Raw genomic sequence first — 18,309 nt, forward strand, 5'->3', positions numbered from 1 at the left:
TGTTGAATGTCGTGGGTTCGAAACCCAGCTCCAGCCTTTCCTCCTCCTTACTATCTTAGTTCTTGCTTTTTCTTCTCCTTTTTATCTTATACTTAATAGCAAATTGCTTTATTTTTATATTTATTTATTTTTAATTCAATTATAGTTTAACACATAACAATCAACTTCATTAATTTTTCTTTTTCAAACCCCTCCCTTAAAATTAAAAGCCTCAAATTGTAACTTATCGCTCCACAAATAGAAAAATATGAATTCTTTTGCCACAACTTTATATAACAATTACTTTGACTCCAACTCGACAATGACAATTAAGAGTTTGAGACTCTTCTTCAGTTCTTTGACTATTAACATACCCTTAATCTTGATTTTTTGAGTAAGTTTTTGATAATTTAAAGTCTGGACGCTCTTTTGATCGTTGACCCCTTTTTTTAATTAATAAACTAGAAATTTTAAAGTGTGAAAGATGTTTAATCAAAACCTTCTCTTCCCATAACACTGATTTTGCGAAAAAATCTCTCTCTGGTGCTTTTTTTTTCTTTAAATCTTCTTTTTGTTTATATATACTTAGATGATAAGTTATCATAATCATTAAGTTTTCAAAAAATTGCACGCTGAATTTTATCGCTAGTGATTAGTATACAATGGTGTCCTCGTCGTGCTCAAATCCTGGATCCGCCTCTGGTCTGGGGAGAACCACTGTAATTTGAAAGTGCAAATCAAGAAAACGGTTGTGGCGGCAGCTGTAACTGTGGTTAATAGATCAAAGTGAAAGTACATGGCCTTTTGATTAGGAATTTCTCAAGTGCTCTGTGTCTGTGTTTCAGAACAAAGTATAAGTGGATATATCTGTCGAATTGACTATAGGTTTTTACTAGCCGATCTATCTGTCTTATAAATCACTTGTCCAAGTTGCTCAACCAATATTAATGCATAGACATTTCTCACCTTTGTCCTCATTCAATTTGGCAGAATATGATCTAAAATTCTAAATTATCAACCTCAAATTTAAAAAGTTTCCAATAGTATGATATTTTTGTTTTCTTTTTTCTACTATGTTATTACACTTACTTATATAACAAATTAAATTTATTTATCACGTAAAAGAAACAAATAAATGGTAATTGAAAATTTTGATATTAGTTACTCCTAATAGCTTTTAAATTAAAATATAGGAATATTTAAAAATAATGTAAGTTATTTTAATATTTTACTATTGTGGGAAGAAAAATAAATTTGTAACTTCTTCATATTTAGAAGTAGAAATTGAATCAGCGTTTTAACTCAAAATCTATGGTTAAAGGGAAGGATATAACTATCCCATCCATCTCGCCATATTATTTGGTGGTAACCTTCAAGTTCATACTATTGAACCAATGACACCTTTAAAATAATGTGTTCAAATTTTAGTACCCCATCCATTTCAATTTTTTTTGCCACTATCTTTTTATTATTCCGTTCCAAAAAATGGGCATATTCCCATTATTTTTAATGTTAAGTATTTATAGCAATGCGAATACTATGAATTATAAAAGACCTCGAGTTTAAAAAGCTTTTATAATCGCACAAATATTATGATTTATCGAATTACTGGGGTGTTTTCTCTCTCTCATACACACAAATAATTCAGTTTATTGAGCTACTAATATCGCTCTAGATCCACTCGTTAGCCTTTTGAATTTAATATGTACTTTGTTGATCTCCTCTTTCTATAGTCTCAAGAACCAATTAAGTTACACGTTCGAGGAAAGCTATAAAGCAATGCTACATTTGTCCCTTGTTGGTAGCACAACGATTTTTAAAGGATTTTAAATGGTCTTAGACTACTCCATCAATAACATTAGGTTTTGACTTAGTTGCTCAAAGTCTTTAATTTTACAAGTATAAGAGGTAGTATAACATTCATAATATAGGTAACTAAGTGCATATCAAGAAAATTTCTAAGCAAAAAGGGCATAGAGGAGGGGTTCCTTTCCATCCAATGAGCAGGCAGTTATGGTCCGCCTGATACATTGATGACTTCCTCCATACTAAATAACGCCAAAAAAACATCTTCCACACATCAATTTTACGTTTCTGGTGGCCATTTCCTTATCCTCAGATTGCATAATACTCCTTTTCCCCTGGCTCAAACGTTCTAATTCTCTCGCCATCAGGGCGGCCCAAGAAGATCGGTGGCCTAAAGTCAATTTTTAATTTGGGGCCTTTCAGAAGAAAAAAAATAAATTATCATAACATCGATGATTCATTCCGATGTTCCTACACATAGAACAACACAATTTAGCGCAATTGTCGCACAATAACTCACTTAAACCAACAAAATATAGGGCGAGTAATGTGCTAAAAGTATAGAATTTTGGCCTAACATCAGTTGTTAATAGTTTCTTTTACAAATAATTTAGTCTCTCCTAAGATATTGTTGATCTTAGATAATAGAACCAAATTCATATAGATATCTCACTAGTGATGTCACTCGTAAAATTTAAATAATGAAAAGTTTTATATTAGCGACAAGGGTTTAGGGGGAGTGATTCTCTTTCTGCATTTTTTGCTCAAACGGTTACATCACTACTAAATTAAAAGTTATCTTGACTTTTTATAAAATATTTTATTTTTTATTTTAACATACCCAATATATTTAGACCCTAACGGTTACATCCCCTGTATTGGGTTCGAGTCATGTGGTTAAAAAAAATCATGTTAAAACGTATTCTCCCTTTTACTAGGCCTTACGTGGTACGAATCTAGATTAGTCGGGGTCTCAATACAAATACGAGTAGAAAAACAAAAGAAAAATTTGGGGACCTAAAGCCTTTGCTTTAGTGGCTTGACCCTTGGGCCGCCCCTGCTCGCCATCCTGTTTCCTTCGCCGTGCTTCATGCAATCCTCTAACGAGTCGAAAAACGTACCGTAGAAGAAATCAACTCACGAATACAGGGGAATTATGGTTTGCTTCCACACCATGAACGGCATGTTAGGTGTTGTCCTGATTTTCTTACCAAATATGATATTTCTCGTTTGTTGTCTGATTTATCGTCATTCAAGGTTTGTTTTGCTAGCTTACGCATGACACTTGATTTTTTCGGTCCTAACACGACCATATATTACTAGAGGATTAATACCTTTGATCACTCTCATCAAAGAGTTCAGCTTCTCTGGTTGTGCTATCATTCTCGTGAGGATGAATCGCGTGAAGACATCCATGACTTCCTCGGGATCTAGCTCAAAATCTTGTGCTGCAATCATATAGGGCTTTAACATCAATGAATTAATCTCGGTATATGATAATCATTTGGTTTCCAATAAATACTGTGAATAATTGCTTGAGATAAACAGTATACCAATCTCTGTATGAGATTTCCTGTTTTGGAACAAGCCTGTCACACTCATTAAGAAGCTTTCGTGCAGTATATAACTGCTTCTGCCCTACTTACTCAGAAGATATATTCGACAATTGCTAGAACTTGCATCCAATCTTTGCTTTGATACATTCTTCACTGCTCTTATTTGGTTTATTAATCTCATGATGATATGATTTTTCTGTCTGGACAAAAAGAAGTTTTTTAGTCTCCTTAATACTAGACTAGATTAATGTTGTAGATCATGGACAATATTGAAATCCCAGTCATGATCATTTCACTTAATTCTCTTGAATCTAAACCACTTAATGACCTGAATTTATCAGGAATAGGTACTCCACTAAAGTCAGAATATTGATCTAAATGGAACATTTTACTCAAATCTCTAAAGTATAGAAAGGCAAGCCTAGTTATGTACTCTTTCCAACTTTTATGTGCCACACCGCCAATGCCACACGTGTATAACATATGTATATTGACTGGCAGCTATATAGCAAGCTTCCAGTGACTTGTTAGCGATGAATGAACAACCAAATGTATTAAAAGCCCAAAAAGAAAAAGAAAATAGATTTGTCCTCAGACTTGTGTATTGTGCAAACTGCAAAGCACCAACGTCCATCAAGAAAGTAGAAATGGCACCAGGTAGCCACTCTAAAGGGCTGTTATTTAGGAATTATTCAGTGCGTCCTGAATTTCAATTTTATGGGACAAAAGTGTCCTGAATTGTCCTAAGTTAACATTTTTAATTTAAAATTTCAGGACAAAATAAGTGCTGGCTAATTTCTAAATAGCATCTCTGAAAATGTACTTGCCCCATCAAGAAAGGGTAAAGGACCAAGGTCCAATAGAGGAGCCCAGTAGCAGCATATTTGGGCCTATGCAGGTTTAGTTGGGCCTTGTAGGCCACTGGAGAGGCCCATATAACCTCCAACATGTTGTACTTTGAATTATTTGCATAAAATCAACTGAAATAGACTTTTAAAGAAAAAAGCATAATGATACAAAGATCTTTACATAATACTATATGCTAATCAATGAAATTACCTATATTTCCAGTTAAGTAGAGTAATAATTATGCCATCCTTTCTGGTTTTTTGATTTTGTTCTTTCGACAGGAATAGGCCTATCCTCCTGGAACAATTAGAGTCCCTTTGAAGAATTAGAACTGTCATTCTTGTTCAGACCAACAAACATACAATGGCTACTACTTCCCTTTCTTCTTCAGTAGCATCTCTCTGTTTCTCCCTTTCCTCCGAATTGCTTCCATCTGACTGTAGAGAGAAACCTAATTCCCTTTCATGGTCTTCTTCTTTTCCCCAACTCAAACTTTCTGCTTCTTCCATTTCCATTCCATGCCCTTCTAATCTCTCTCTCCGCCAGGTATCTTCTTCATCTTATTTTGCAATTTTTAGCCTTTTCTTTCCTCTATATGATTCTTGGTTTATTCTATTTTCTTCTAGTATTTATTTTGTTAGAGATTTTCTTGGTCCTGTAATTAATTCTATCAATTTCTTGCTCTAATTAGAATCAATATGTATACACATTTCATGATTTTCTTTAAACAGCAAAAAAATCAAACTGCTTGAGAAATAAAATTTTGAATTCCATATTATTAAATAGGTTGCATTGAAATGTGAATATTATTGACCTTATCCTGATTGCACCCCCCTCCTCTTTTGGTCTTTTGGAGCTTAGCTGAGGAGTAGGCATATGATTGTTCAGTTTAAAATTCAGATGAGGTGACACTGTTCCTTTTGACCGATTGGATTTTTATGAAATTTAGGACTTTTGACACATTTCTGCATTGTCAATTTGAGAAGAATTGAAGCAAAAGGAGAGATATTTAATGTTTGTTCCGAGCAAATTAGACATTGAGCCCCTTATGGTTTCTAAGTTTAGCACCTCCCTTGTGGAAGGGGAAAAAGAAGGTGGTCGAATGAGGGCTTATTGAACAGTTGCTAAATATCTTCCTTCTTTTCAGCATCAGCTATTTGCACTCTTAACAGTCTGAATATAGTGTTTATGAAGTTCCTCACCGTGGAATATATATATATATATATATATATATATATATATATATATATATATATATATATATCTCTGCCTCATCTATTAAGACCCTTTTAAATTGTAGCTTAGTGCTTACCGCTTCTTTAATGTATCTTGACATAAGGTTAATTCGGCATATTGGTATTGCATTTGCATTTGATTTAGCTGTTAACGTAAAAGATTCTCATACTTTGAGTTTCAGAATTGGCAACTTAATTTTGTTGAAATTGCTTTAGGATAGAGACAATTTGTGGAAACCTTATGGTAGTGTTGTTCACTATCTCACCTTTAACTTGTTTGGCATTATATTTCTGTCATCTTTACCTGCAAATATACTCCGGAAAGCAGTATTAACATGCAAAGGTTTCCTTTCCCAGTATTAAATCTCTTCATTGTACTTATATTGTACTTGGTTCGGATTCATGTGCCATTCTTTTCTTTATTACTTAATTTTTGAACAGATGTGCTGATTCTCATGCATTTGGATCATACAAACAAACAATTCTCTCCCCAATAATCAAGCATGGGGAATGAAAAACCTAAAACCACATTAACTTTATAGGAATGGTTCGGCTGTCACATTCTTAATAGAGTATGGAAGACTTACCTTTGTTCTCTGTATTGGATGGATTTGGAGAAAAGGGAGGCAACACATTATTGCCTCTATTCTCTTTATTACTTAATTTTTAAACAGATGCGTTGATTTTTGGGAAGTAACTTCTAAGATTTGAGTATACGATAGTGAGGGAAATTTGAATATTCTTTATCTGGCTATTTAAAAAATCTGTAATGGACTTCGGAAATGTATTCAATGGTGTTTCATCATTGCTTACCTAATAACCTAGAACATGGCTACTTGATATTTTTCTGCGACTAGTCAAGTACATATCTTTTTGAATCATTCATGGTTCGCAGTCAAGATTCTTGCTTTTTCGTTTTGTTTAAATAAAGATATGATAAGGCAAGAATGTTTGAAGTTGTGAAGCTTCTTATCTGTGAAAAACATAATTCTCTATTGGAAACAACCTCTCTATCTTCTCAAGGTAGAGGTAATGTCTGCGTACACACTACCCTCCCCAGACCCCACTTGTGGAATTACACTGGATTTTTTGTTGTTGTTGGTTGGATAATATACTTGTACTAACAAGAGATGAGTTCCGATCAAAATGTGAGGTATATGAAAGTGCAGCATGAATAGATGTTTCATGCGTATATGAGATTGTACTTGTTTTTCCTTTTTTGGTAGAAATTTGTCATTGAGGCTGCATGGACAAGAAGATCTCGGAGTGAAGCTGCAAAAAGGCCCAACAGGAAATCATGGAAACAAAGGACGGATATGTATTTGAGACCTTTTTTACTAAACATTTTCTTTTCAAAACGATTTATCCATGCAAAAGTCATGCATCGAGGAACCAGCAAGGTGATCTCTGTAGCTACCACAAACGCGAAAGACTTAAGGAACACATTGCCTTCCCTTATTGACAACAATGCTGCCAGGGTGATAGGCAAGTTGATTGCAGAGCGATCAAAAGAAGCTGATGTCTACGCCATTGCATATGAGCCCGGAAGGAATGAACGAATTGAAGGTAGACTTGGGATTATTCTCGACACTATCCAAGAAAATGGCATCATATTTGTTTAATATTTCACCTTGTGTGTTTGTTACTTGCAACTAGCTATATTAGGTTTTTTTAGTATCAGTTATTCCCAACTGTTAGACCCATACGTCTTCTGTATTCTTCAGAGCTCGTCTTTATAGCATGTGATAGAGTTATTTGCCAAAAGATTGTTCTATTATTGTGGTACCAGAGGTCTCGCGGATTTGACCTTTATAGGGACTAATAGCATTATATTTGAGCAAATGAGAATGGTGCACGTCCAGTTAGCCAATTAATGTTACTGAGTTTTAAGAACTTCGTCGTTCTAGAAAGCTAAAAAAACAGTAGTTTTTGTTTTCCCAAAACTAAAATTTTATATTCTAAGAACAATTCTTCCATGAAAAAAACCCATTTTTTCTACACCAGACGCTACAATTTGTTCTCCTGTATAAAAGAAAAACATTTCTTATTATTTCTAGCGGGGGAGTGGGATGATGTAAAAGCATTTTGTGTTGTGTTAGATCTGTCTGTCACTAATTACCACACGTTAAGTCTCAATTCTTAATTGTTCGCGAAAGGCCCAAATATGTGCATATGCGTGTGCGTGTGAGAGAGAGAGAGAGAGAGAAACTCTTATAATCTTATTTATAAAAATTCAGTCTCGACAATGATAATACAGAGGCAATAAGCCAAATAATACAGCATTTGTTTCCTTCATAAGAACAAAAAATAGGAAGAAAGAAAAAGAAATTTTTGCCATAAACTTGTATAAAAGTAGAATCTATAAAGATACATCGCCTTATAGCAAGCACCAAAATGCAAACAATACTGGTATACCTGGAGAAAACGGAACATTGTAATAAGAGAAGGTTAGTCAACAATAAAATCAATTCAGATTAGAAACAGATCATACATTGCAACCCATGCAAAGCTCTAGATATCTAAGTAAGGAAAAAGCGGTGATAAACAAGTAACACAATAAAGTCCAACTTTAGAGTTCTCAATTACCATTAATACGTAAGCATGATGCCGCTCTACCAATATACTCCTAGGCAGCAACCTGTAACATAGATAAAGGATCTGTATAAAATTCCAAAGATAATGCAGAACCAAAATTTAATTATTTTGGACAAATAAACTGAAAATCTGCTCATATTATGAGCTTACTCGATTATATATGGAGAGATTCGTCCTAGATAAGGCAAAGTTTATGAGCAAACTTAACCACACCAATCATTATAAATCAAATAATGCTCCACATAATCAAAACACTGCAGAAAATGTTTGAACATTTGTATGACAAGAATCATATATAATTAACAGTAATCCCCAGCATCAGTTAAACAAGTTCATATGATTATCACTACCTGTGTTAGTTCACACTGATCTCATAACGTTAAAAATATCTAGTTCGGCTTAAGCCCTAGTATTTGCATCACAGGACATTTACTTCCCAAATTACGTCATGTACACTGGATATCCTTTTCCATGCAAGTTGAAGGTCTTAACATCCTTGTAACTTTTGGTATACCATCATGTTAGTACTTTACCTTCTCAACAGCTGGGGCAAAAACAGCTTTAACTGCTTCAAATACTTCTCCAACAGGTTTTGCAGCATCAATCTGAAGAAAAAAAGATGTCATCATCAGTTTAATATGCAGGGTCTCTCTCTCTCTCTCTCTCTCTCTCTCTCTCTCTCTCTCTCTCTCTCTCTCTCTCTCTGTGTGTGTGTGTGCTGGAAGGCAGTAAAGACACTGAAAAATAAAACAGTACCTTTCGAACCTTCCCCTTGGAGTTGTAATATTCAATAACAGGTAAACTAGATTCCAGGAAAACCTTGAATCGCTTCCTTATTGTATCAATATTATCATCTTCTCTTCCCTATAGAAAGAAATCAAAGTTCATGAGAAGACCAAACAAAAAAAAAGCTAGAAAAGAAAATTAACAAAGAAGAAACAAGAATAACATAAAAGTTCAAAGAATTGTAAACATGAGGAGAGGTCTTCTACCAAGAAATTATATGTCTAACCTGGTTCCGACCCAAAAGGCGTCTCTCCATCTCTTCTTCAGGACAATCAAAGAAGAGCACAAACTCAGGCTCAATTCCAGTCTGGAAGACATTAGAAGTGTGATAGTCAAAGTTTAACAACTCTCAACTGAATAGGAGAATTATCAAGATGCAGCTAAAAGAGGGTGTATTGAGGAACTCACAACTGACTCAAAAGCTGCACGGTTCTCCTCATTGCGAGGGAAACCATCAATAAGAAATTTGTCGTTCCCATTTTCCTGAATTGCTCGTTGGAGAAGCTTAATTGTTACCTCTGATGGTACAATTTTCCCTTCTTTAATCATGTTTGAAATCATCGTCCTGTACATATGTGAAATGAACAGTTTACAATGCTGATACAATGAGCAATCCTCGGAATATGACGAAATACAAACAAAACTATGACAGTTTAAACTCTATGCACCACATTTAAACCATGGTGCCGAGGAGTAATCCTTTGTGTGCAATAAACATTGCTTGAACCAGCTATTGAACTAAAAACAAAAGGATAATGCAACTTAACAAACGGCTATTGATCTACTATACAAAATGCTGGTTGAAACTACAAAGGGTAAAAAGTACGGAGAAAGATAAAGCAACACAATCAAAACACAGATATCCTACCCATTCTCTGAACCAGATTTTATTTCTGCTCGGAGAAGATCACCAGCACTTAGATGGGTGTACCCAAAGTTTTCAACAATATTAGCACACTGGGTGCCCTTACCACTGCCTGGGCCACCTGTCCATGTTAATAGGGAAAACAAATCTTAGCTCAAGATAAAAATCCCATATCAAGGGTGCAGATAGCATCAACAAATATGCTATGTCCAATGAGGATGTGTATTGGATCCACAAATCCATACAGGTTGCGTCCCCCTGGGTAATTTCCTAATAAAATTTTATTCATAATTCACAGACAAATTATTTCTCGAGCGAGAAGATAAAGAAGAAGTGGAGCAACTAGCAAAGAGTATTAAATTTTAGGGTGAACTGGATATAGCTTCCTTACAGGTTTTCTTCCGTAACCCTCACGTGTCAAATAATTACAAAACCCTCCTTCTGTTAACTTGTATGTAAATAATCACAAAAATGAAGCCCATTACGTCCGAATATCAATTCTATAATCACAACCTAAACTAGAGTAGTAACTGTTCCAACCAGTCAATCTGATATGGCTTTTACAACCATCCTTCAATATAGCTTCCTGTTTCATTTTGATCAAAACTGGAGGTAAAAGCCCAAAGGATCCTAATGGTCGTACAGCCATTTGTGAATTAATATAATAAATGGATTATGGTGGTTTGAACAAAAGGAGTTATACACTTGTGGCTCTTACCGCCTAATAGTTAAAACCTAAAGGTTGCATATTAATTGGTATTAGAGGTAACACTAAGTCAACATGCTGATCGGATAACTGCTACAATGGCAAAGATACGATTGTCCAATGAGTTCCACCTCTAATCCTCACATCAACTACATATAGGCAAAATACTTTTGCCATACTATGAGGTGATGTATCGGGGATGCCATAAGATCATGTGATGTTGATGTTGAAAAACTCACCTAGAACAAAAATAACAGAGACCTTCTTGTTGGTTGGCAGGCTTCCTGCTCCCTGCAATTCATCATTGGAAAAAAGAATATCAATCTAAGGAGCAGGTGGCATCTGCATGATACTATGCAAGAGCAGAATTCATGGATAATTATACTATTTACGAAGAATGGAGGTGGTAATTCCTATCGACAAAAATCCATATAAGTATATGAGAACTCTTTACAAAATTTTAAAACTTCAGAGAAGGAATGGGAATTGGACCCTTATTTCCGCTCTTTCTTGGCGTCGGTGTTGCTGCATGCATGCTGCAAATCTAGAAAATCGGTATCTAAATTCACAGTGCAATTGCTGTAGCCCCATATATTGTAAGACACCAGAAATGGACACCACAACTATACTATTTAAAGCCTCTAAATCTCATATTTTTTATGACAGCTTTTACTAATATAGTAGTTTTTTTTTTTTTGAACTCCAGGTAGACAATACAGAAGATAGTTATAGCTTAAATGTCAAGCATCCCTCCAATAATGTATGCTAGTAAAGAAAGAATTTCACTTTATTCAGATTCCAGATGCTTAGATAATTTCAGAATCAGAACTTATCCACAATGTGAGCTAACACCAATAATCAAGGTAGTACGAATATTCTTTGTGAAGAAACCTACCTGGTTAGAAGAATCGACAACAGTCCCCATGGATGTCTGGTTACTGGTCTTACTAAATTGTCTGCAGAAAGAAGAGTAATGTTATATGTACATTCTTCTATGTTTGAAGTAAGTGAATAGGACCTCACAAAACAAAGGAAAAGGTAGCAAAGAAAGATGATACTGACCCTAAAAAAAAAAAAGGAGGGGGGGTTATGTCGGAGGAACTAGAAATGCAAGATTAGCCTGCTTTCATTTCTCTTATCACAATAAGAGTTAGAGATCGGGTGCTGGAATCTTTGGCCAACATCAATTAATATATTCCAGTGCCGGATCACAAAAGAAAAATAGAACGTGCTCACATTAATAGGCTTTCAGATACTACAGCGGCTAATTAAAACAAGATCCAATTGACAAAGAGAAAAAGAGAAGCTTTTGCAGTCAGCCACAATGTCTCCACAAAATGTAACATTGTAAAGCTTGAAGCTTTAAGCATGCTTTGGTACATGCACTCGCTTTAGCATGAGTTTATTCTCGCTCTCACAGATTCGCAAATACCAGCCTAAATGTTTTACAAGCCTCGATAAAATGGCATAGCACTATCCTAGAACAAGAGTCACCAAAATTTGTTGGATACACTCCACCATTGAAATTCAAAGAGATCAATTCAATTAAACCCAAACCATTACTGACATAACAACCAAATCCTACCCAGATCAAAGCCAAAAAAATTGAAAAAGGAGCAAAATTTTCAGACAAAAATCAAAACTTTCAACATCGAGCTAAATAAAACAGTCAGAGCAAAATCAAGCACACGCAAATTGCAAGAGATCAATTCAAGTAAAACCAAAAATCATAATTAGAAGGGTAAAAGACCAAATTCCTACTCAGATCAAAGCAAAAATAGCGCCAAAATACAAAAGCTAATCTCAAGACTTCCGAAACGAAGAACATTAAGCTAGATAAAACAACCAATGCTCAAATCAAGTGTACACAAACGAAAATCCACGCGGATCAGAGCCAAAAAAACACGTAATTAACTTAAATAAAGTATAGGAAAAAACAGCGAAAACTAAGCAATGCAAGCTTGAAATTCACCAGATGAATGAGTAATTAAATCAATCAAAGCATAGATCGGGAAAGGGTGGATAGGTGAAAGCGAGATCTGAAGCTTACCGAAGGTAGAAGAAGAAGAAGAAGAAGAAGAAGCTTGAAAAATAGAGATCAGGAGAGGCAGAAATATGGAGGGAATGTGATGGGAATAGCTCGCGAGCGTGTTTCTGATTTATTTATAGCCCAAAAGAAATGAGTAGTAGCTGAAGAATTGGAGGAACCAATTTTGAATGGTAACTCTCTTCCCTTTTTCTTTCTTATATATTCCACATGTTGCGTCCATTTGTTTACTCTCTCTCTCCCCTCTTTTTTTTTTTTTTTTTTTTCTAATTCTTTTTTGGTAAATTGACTAATCTATAATTTTGCAGTAGACATTTTTTGAATTTATAAAACAATAGTAGAAAATAAGTTATTGAGTGATGTAAAATGAGAGTCCTGTTTTATATATCATGATTAGTGGCGGATGCAACTCTTAGGCAACGAGTTTATCCGGATTAGTATATATATATATATATATATATATATATATATATATATAATATGTAATAAAATTATTAAAATTTAATAAATATTAAATCCGAATCAAATTTTAAAATTATAATGAGTTAAAAAAATCAAACTTATCAAGTTTAAATCATGAATCTACCTCAAATTTTAAATTAAGTACAATATTTTCTAATGTTTTTTTAAAACCATATACATCATTCTTGGCATAAACTAAAAAAGAGTGTATTTTTAAATAGGAGTGTTTGTTTATTAATTTTGGAAGTGGTTTGTTGGTTGGGGAAATAAAGGTGATTGTACGAGAATCGGAGCCTAAAATAAGAAAATAAATCTGCGAGCTACCGTTCATTCTTCAAATAGACAATATCAAATGTCTTACATTCGTTTTTAATTAAAATTCTGTTTATGCTCATGACTACATGATAGGTACTTTACACTTGTTTATTTCCCTTTATTTTCTTCTTTTTGCTGTAAACTAAAGATATGCTAATATCTTTATTTTAATGGTATGTGGAGAAAGGGCATGTTTAGCTTTTTCCTAAGCTCGGTTTTTCAAAATAAAAATTATTAACACCACATTATAAATTGTCGAAAGAAACTAAACTTGAATTTACGGAGAACCTTTTTCCTTTAAAACTATTTTTCGATTATATTGAAGGATCATTGAAAAAGAAAAACAATATCGCAAGAATTAGAGGCATGTCTAATATATTACAAACTTTCATCAATATTACTAAACTATATGCAGGGGCGGATCTAGAGTATTGAATGCGGGTTTCCGAGAACCCAGTAACTCTTGCGTAGATCCTATATTTATATTAAAAAATTAATAAATATTTATAAATATTTAACTCATAAGCCTGCATATTAATTTGAAATTATGGTAGGAACTCATAAGCCTCAATCTTGAATCCGTCTCTAACTATATGGGGTCGTTTGATACGTGGGATAATGGGTAATAATCCCGAGATTAGATGCGAATTATTTTATCCCGCATTTAGTTGAATTTTTGAATTTAAGATGTCTAGTATATTAAAAAGGAAATCTTACAAAAGTGTCACAAATAAGTCATAACTTACCAACCTCTAGCAATCATAAACTTACCAAAACTAGCCAAACACATACAAAAATTAAAAACCCAAATAAATAAGGATTCTTCCTCTCCAAAAATCACACGAAAAGATCTTCTTCCATATTTGTAAGCGTGACCAGCAACATTAGATGCAAGGCAGAAAGGAAATTTCATGGATGAGTTAGCAAACAAGATGATCAAATACAAAAAATAAATTTATGGGTATGGTTGTACTAACTTACTTAAGCAAAAAGGGATCTTTTTCAATGGGTATGGTTGAAATTCATTGAAAACATATAGATTAGTCAATATATAAAATTTGAGGAAGATTGGAGGTGATTTGGACCGATTTGGTATCAAAAATTGTAGTTAAAATCGAGTTCAAAAAATTCTTCTACGACACATATATCAAAAATGTATCACGCATGTATCTCACACACAGGTATATATGAATATACATGTGATACACATTTGATACAAATATGATATACACATATTATCTTTTTCCATGTTCATCTTCTACTTCGAATTTCAATTCAAATCACCTTAAACTCTACCAAATTATCCCAAAACTGAAATTTAAACTCCTTAAAATGTCTCAAAAGAAAGCAAAAAAATAATATTTTATTCGCTACAAATAACTAATTTACTAATATTGATAATATCTAATATATTAAAAATATCTCTTTCTAATATCTTCCATCGATATTACCAAACGATAAGTGTCGGTTAGTCGGTGGTTATGTTCAAACTTTACTTCACCTAAGATGAGTAGCAGCTCTTAGAAGGAAATGTCAATGGCGAAAATTAAATTAGAAGCTTCTTATACTAAATGATTATTATTGTGTACTTCACCTCTAAAACTTCTTTTCACCAGAATTACCAATTTGGGATTAGACCATCACATCAAATTGTGGTAATTTCCTATTATGTTCTCCAATTACAATGAGAAGCATTTAGCTATTTTCTTAATCCAATTTTAGGTCATTTTTAAAATTAGCACACTCAAAGAGTGTATATATTTTCCTCGTTTTTTTTCTTGGATTTAATTTGTTACAAGGTCTTAACTTCAACATTTAAAAACTCTTGAAACTTTAATTTTAAACATTAAAGAAATAATTAAAGATTATGTCATTAAACTTTACTTGGTAAGTAAAGAAAGTGTCAAGACACCATATTAGAAGTTCAATGATAACTTTTTAGCTAGTCAAGCTAGCAAATAAATATGCTCCCAAGTCCAATGGAGGATGCTTAAAGAACCATCAAAGTTGATACTCTTATGCTAGTTAACTTTCCATGTGATAAAAGCTTATTCTCTTCTTCTTTTTTTCGAATTAATTATTTCCCTTTTAATTATAGCAAAAAGGGTCTTTGTCATGGATTCCTAAAAATAACACACCCTAATTGGATACTGCCTAAATTCTTTGGACATTAGCACTATAAGAAATTGTTAGAATATGTAACTTCCGTTAGAAAGAATTTGAATATTATAATTACAATAGCAAATGGAATATTCTTGAAAATAAGAATCGAATAAGTAACTTTGAGTTTCAAATCAATTCTTCTATATCCTTTTTGTTTTTAATTCCCAGTGTATTAACACTGTCTCTACTTTTATCAAACTATTTCTATATTGGGGAAATGCTGGAAAGGGACATGCAGACATTCCAATTTCATGGTTTTATTTATCAAGTAGACTTCAAAGGATGACATTCAAAGGATTCATCATAATTAGACAAGTAACAAAAAACAAAATAAAGCAAATTCTAATTTTCTACTCTAAAGACAGGGGCATACATACAAACATTCATAATATGTAATTAAGTACAATTTTCCCAAAACTATATACAGGATATAGGTGTTTGTAACAGAATTCAACTAAATTTTGTGTTTTTCATTAACAATTGAACCAAGTTTTACTTAGATAAGGTAGGAGATGCCAATGAATAATACTCCCACAGAGGCAGAAAGTGTTTTGCCGTCTAAAGCATATGAAAATGCATAAAAAGCTCTGAGTTTCGTAAACTAATTAATAAACAAAAAAGTGATAAACAGTACATGGGTTGTGAGAAGACTCTTAATCGAGGTTCCGAAATCGCATTCATACTAGTATAACCACATGCTCCTTCAATCTGGAAAATGATGCAGGTCCATTTCTTTTATTACATATAATGGTGGTGTCTGGAAGCTCGGGTGCACCTCGATTATTCCACCTAGTATCTGCTATCCCCACCAACACAGGTTCTTTCTGCCTTTCTATAAAGCTTATTGTTTGGGTTCGAGTCCTGAAAACAGCCTCTTGCAGAAATGCATGGAAAGGCTGCGTACAATAGACTTATGTGGTCCGGCCCTTCCCTGGACCCTGCGCATACCGGGAGCTTAGTGCACCGGGCTGCCCTTTTTTATAAAGCTTATTGTTTCACATGTATGCACTAAACTATGACCTTAGTTCTGCAAATCTCTGCCTCACAGCATTGGCAAGTTCCCATTCACCAATATTTGCCAGGCCTTCAACAACCTTTTGCCTTGACCTTATGTACGGTATGAAGCCTCTCTTGGTCATTTCTATCACAAATTTTCCAGCTAAAACAAACTGGCGGTTCTCTAAGCACCCTTCAAGGACTAACTCGTAGCACTCGAACCCAACATGGACACCCTCATTTTGTAAGAACTCAATTACTTCAATCGCTCTCCATATCTCTTTGTTAGCTCGTATTGCTGCCAATGCTTTCACCAAAGTGTCTTTTCTCGGGCTCAAGCCAAACCTCACAACCATTTCATTCACCATCTCTATGATAGCAGGCGTCATTCTAAGCTCGGATAAGTTGTCAATTAAAGCACCGTAACTATCCAAATCTGGGATACAACCAGCCCGGGCCATGCCCTTCAATACATTAACTGCTTCATCTATCTGATCAACCTTGCAAAGCGATGAAATGATGTAATTGCAAGTGCCACAATCAGGGCTATATCCTATATCCTGCATTTCCAACAATATGCTTGAAACAGAATGAGATTTACTCCGATGTTCAAGCCAGGCAGTGGAGAGTAGGAGGTGAGTTTGAGGTACAGGAAGGCAGCCAGAGCGAAGGGTACACTGGATAATGGCAAGAGCGAGTGGGAGAGGATTTGAGCTTTGGAGGGTGTAGGAAAGGAGAGAGGAATATGCAATTCGAGGGCGAGAACGAGGCCTGACTGGAATAAAAGATTGTAAAATTTCGTCAACAATTTGGATTCTTGTGTTCTCGGGAAAGGTGGATAAAAATGAAAAGGGATTTGGATTGTGGTAAGACCCTTTAGAGGAGCTCAAAATATCAGGAATATGTTCATATCTTTTTGCTTCCACCACTGCTTTAATGGATTCTTCAAGCAGTTTTGCTGAAGATACAAAAGAACGACAAATGGGACGAACAGACAAATGCAGCTTTGAAGCTGCCATCACCAGATCACCCTATCCGAGTTCTTCTTATTTTAGTTCTAACTTCTAAGCGTAAGCAAAATTAGTAGAGGTGCGTTTAATCTGGACACTGACAAAACCTGCAAGGCTACGTTACAACAGGAACTAATACCGAAAAGATGTTCTTTATTTTCTTACTTCAGATAAACAGCTTAGCCTTAGCCTCAGAATGCTTATAATGCTTGAATTTTCCACCTGCAGAAGGGGTAGCGGGTTATGAGGGGTAAAAAGTCTGCAGCAACTGGACACATGATATAGCAAAATGCATGAAATAGCAGAAAACATTTGATGTATTCATTCTGGAATAACATCGAACAGGGAACAGGCATAGAATGGGAAAATAACTAGCAGATACTTATTTCGTGGGAGAGATGAAAATACTTTATATAGAAATTGCAATTCATGAAACACATTTCAATATTCTTAACATTCTATCAAGTGGAAAAGCAGAAGAGTAATACCTGTTCTCGCTATAACATAAGAGGCAGAAAATACACCATAATCAGGCAAACACCTCTACAGATGTTGCCGGTTTCTCCCTTAATCCTGACTTGCTAACTATAGGCAGGCAGTCCAAACTATGGCTGATTAATAAACGAATTTCTTGTTTATCTTTCAGCCGCAGCTTTAAGTTTGATGAGAAATAGGAGAGAAATTAATTAAGAAGAACAAAGAAAATGTGATTGCCTCTCTCTTCTTTTCTTTTTCTTTTTCTATAGCTTGTTTGGATGGATGTTACATATCATTTGATAATGTATCGTATCGTATTGTATTGTATCGTTTGATAAATATAATTTTTAGATAGATTGTATTGTTTATCGTCATTTTATGATATCATGCACTAGCAATATGAAGAATAAACTTGCAATATTATAAAAAAAAAATTATGATACGGGATAAACTTATTATATA

General features: G+C 34.3%; 3 protein-coding genes across 3 annotated transcripts; 1 reads left to right on the forward strand and 2 right to left on the reverse strand.

Moving 5' to 3' along the window:
* Positions 1–4,321: 4,321 nt before the first annotated feature.
* On the forward strand, positions 4,322–7,189 carry LOC104099260 (uncharacterized). Its single transcript, XM_009606195.4, has 2 exons — positions 4,322–4,736; positions 6,652–7,189. The coding sequence occupies exons 1-2, from the start codon at positions 4,554–4,556 to the stop codon at positions 7,045–7,047; spliced, it is 579 nt and encodes a 192-aa protein (XP_009604490.1). The 5' UTR covers positions 4,322–4,553; the 3' UTR covers positions 7,048–7,189.
* A 436-nt stretch (positions 7,190–7,625) lies between these two features.
* LOC104099261 (UMP-CMP kinase 3) lies at positions 7,626–12,623 on the reverse strand. Its single transcript, XM_009606197.4, has 10 exons — positions 12,428–12,623; positions 11,273–11,333; positions 10,617–10,668; positions 9,675–9,792; positions 9,215–9,371; positions 9,033–9,113; positions 8,777–8,884; positions 8,554–8,625; positions 8,012–8,063; positions 7,626–7,840 (listed from the first exon to the last, which is right to left on the reverse strand). The coding sequence occupies exons 2-9, from the start codon at positions 11,300–11,302 to the stop codon at positions 8,052–8,054; spliced, it is 630 nt and encodes a 209-aa protein (XP_009604492.1). The 5' UTR covers positions 11,303–11,333; positions 12,428–12,623; the 3' UTR covers positions 7,626–7,840; positions 8,012–8,051.
* A 3,745-nt stretch (positions 12,624–16,368) lies between these two features.
* On the reverse strand, positions 16,369–18,085 carry LOC104099263 (pentatricopeptide repeat-containing protein At1g06270). The gene is made up of 2 exons (XM_009606199.4): positions 17,859–18,085; positions 16,369–17,592 (listed from the first exon to the last, which is right to left on the reverse strand). The coding sequence occupies exon 2, from the start codon at positions 17,377–17,379 to the stop codon at positions 16,378–16,380; it is 1,002 nt and encodes a 333-aa protein (XP_009604494.1). The 5' UTR covers positions 17,380–17,592; positions 17,859–18,085; the 3' UTR covers positions 16,369–16,377.
* Between the last annotated feature and the right edge of the window lie 224 nt (positions 18,086–18,309).

Source organism: Nicotiana tomentosiformis, chromosome 1 (assembly GCF_000390325.3).
Source record: "Nicotiana tomentosiformis chromosome 1, ASM39032v3, whole genome shotgun sequence".
In the NCBI taxonomy this organism is placed as follows: Eukaryota; Viridiplantae; Streptophyta; class Magnoliopsida; order Solanales; family Solanaceae; genus Nicotiana; species Nicotiana tomentosiformis.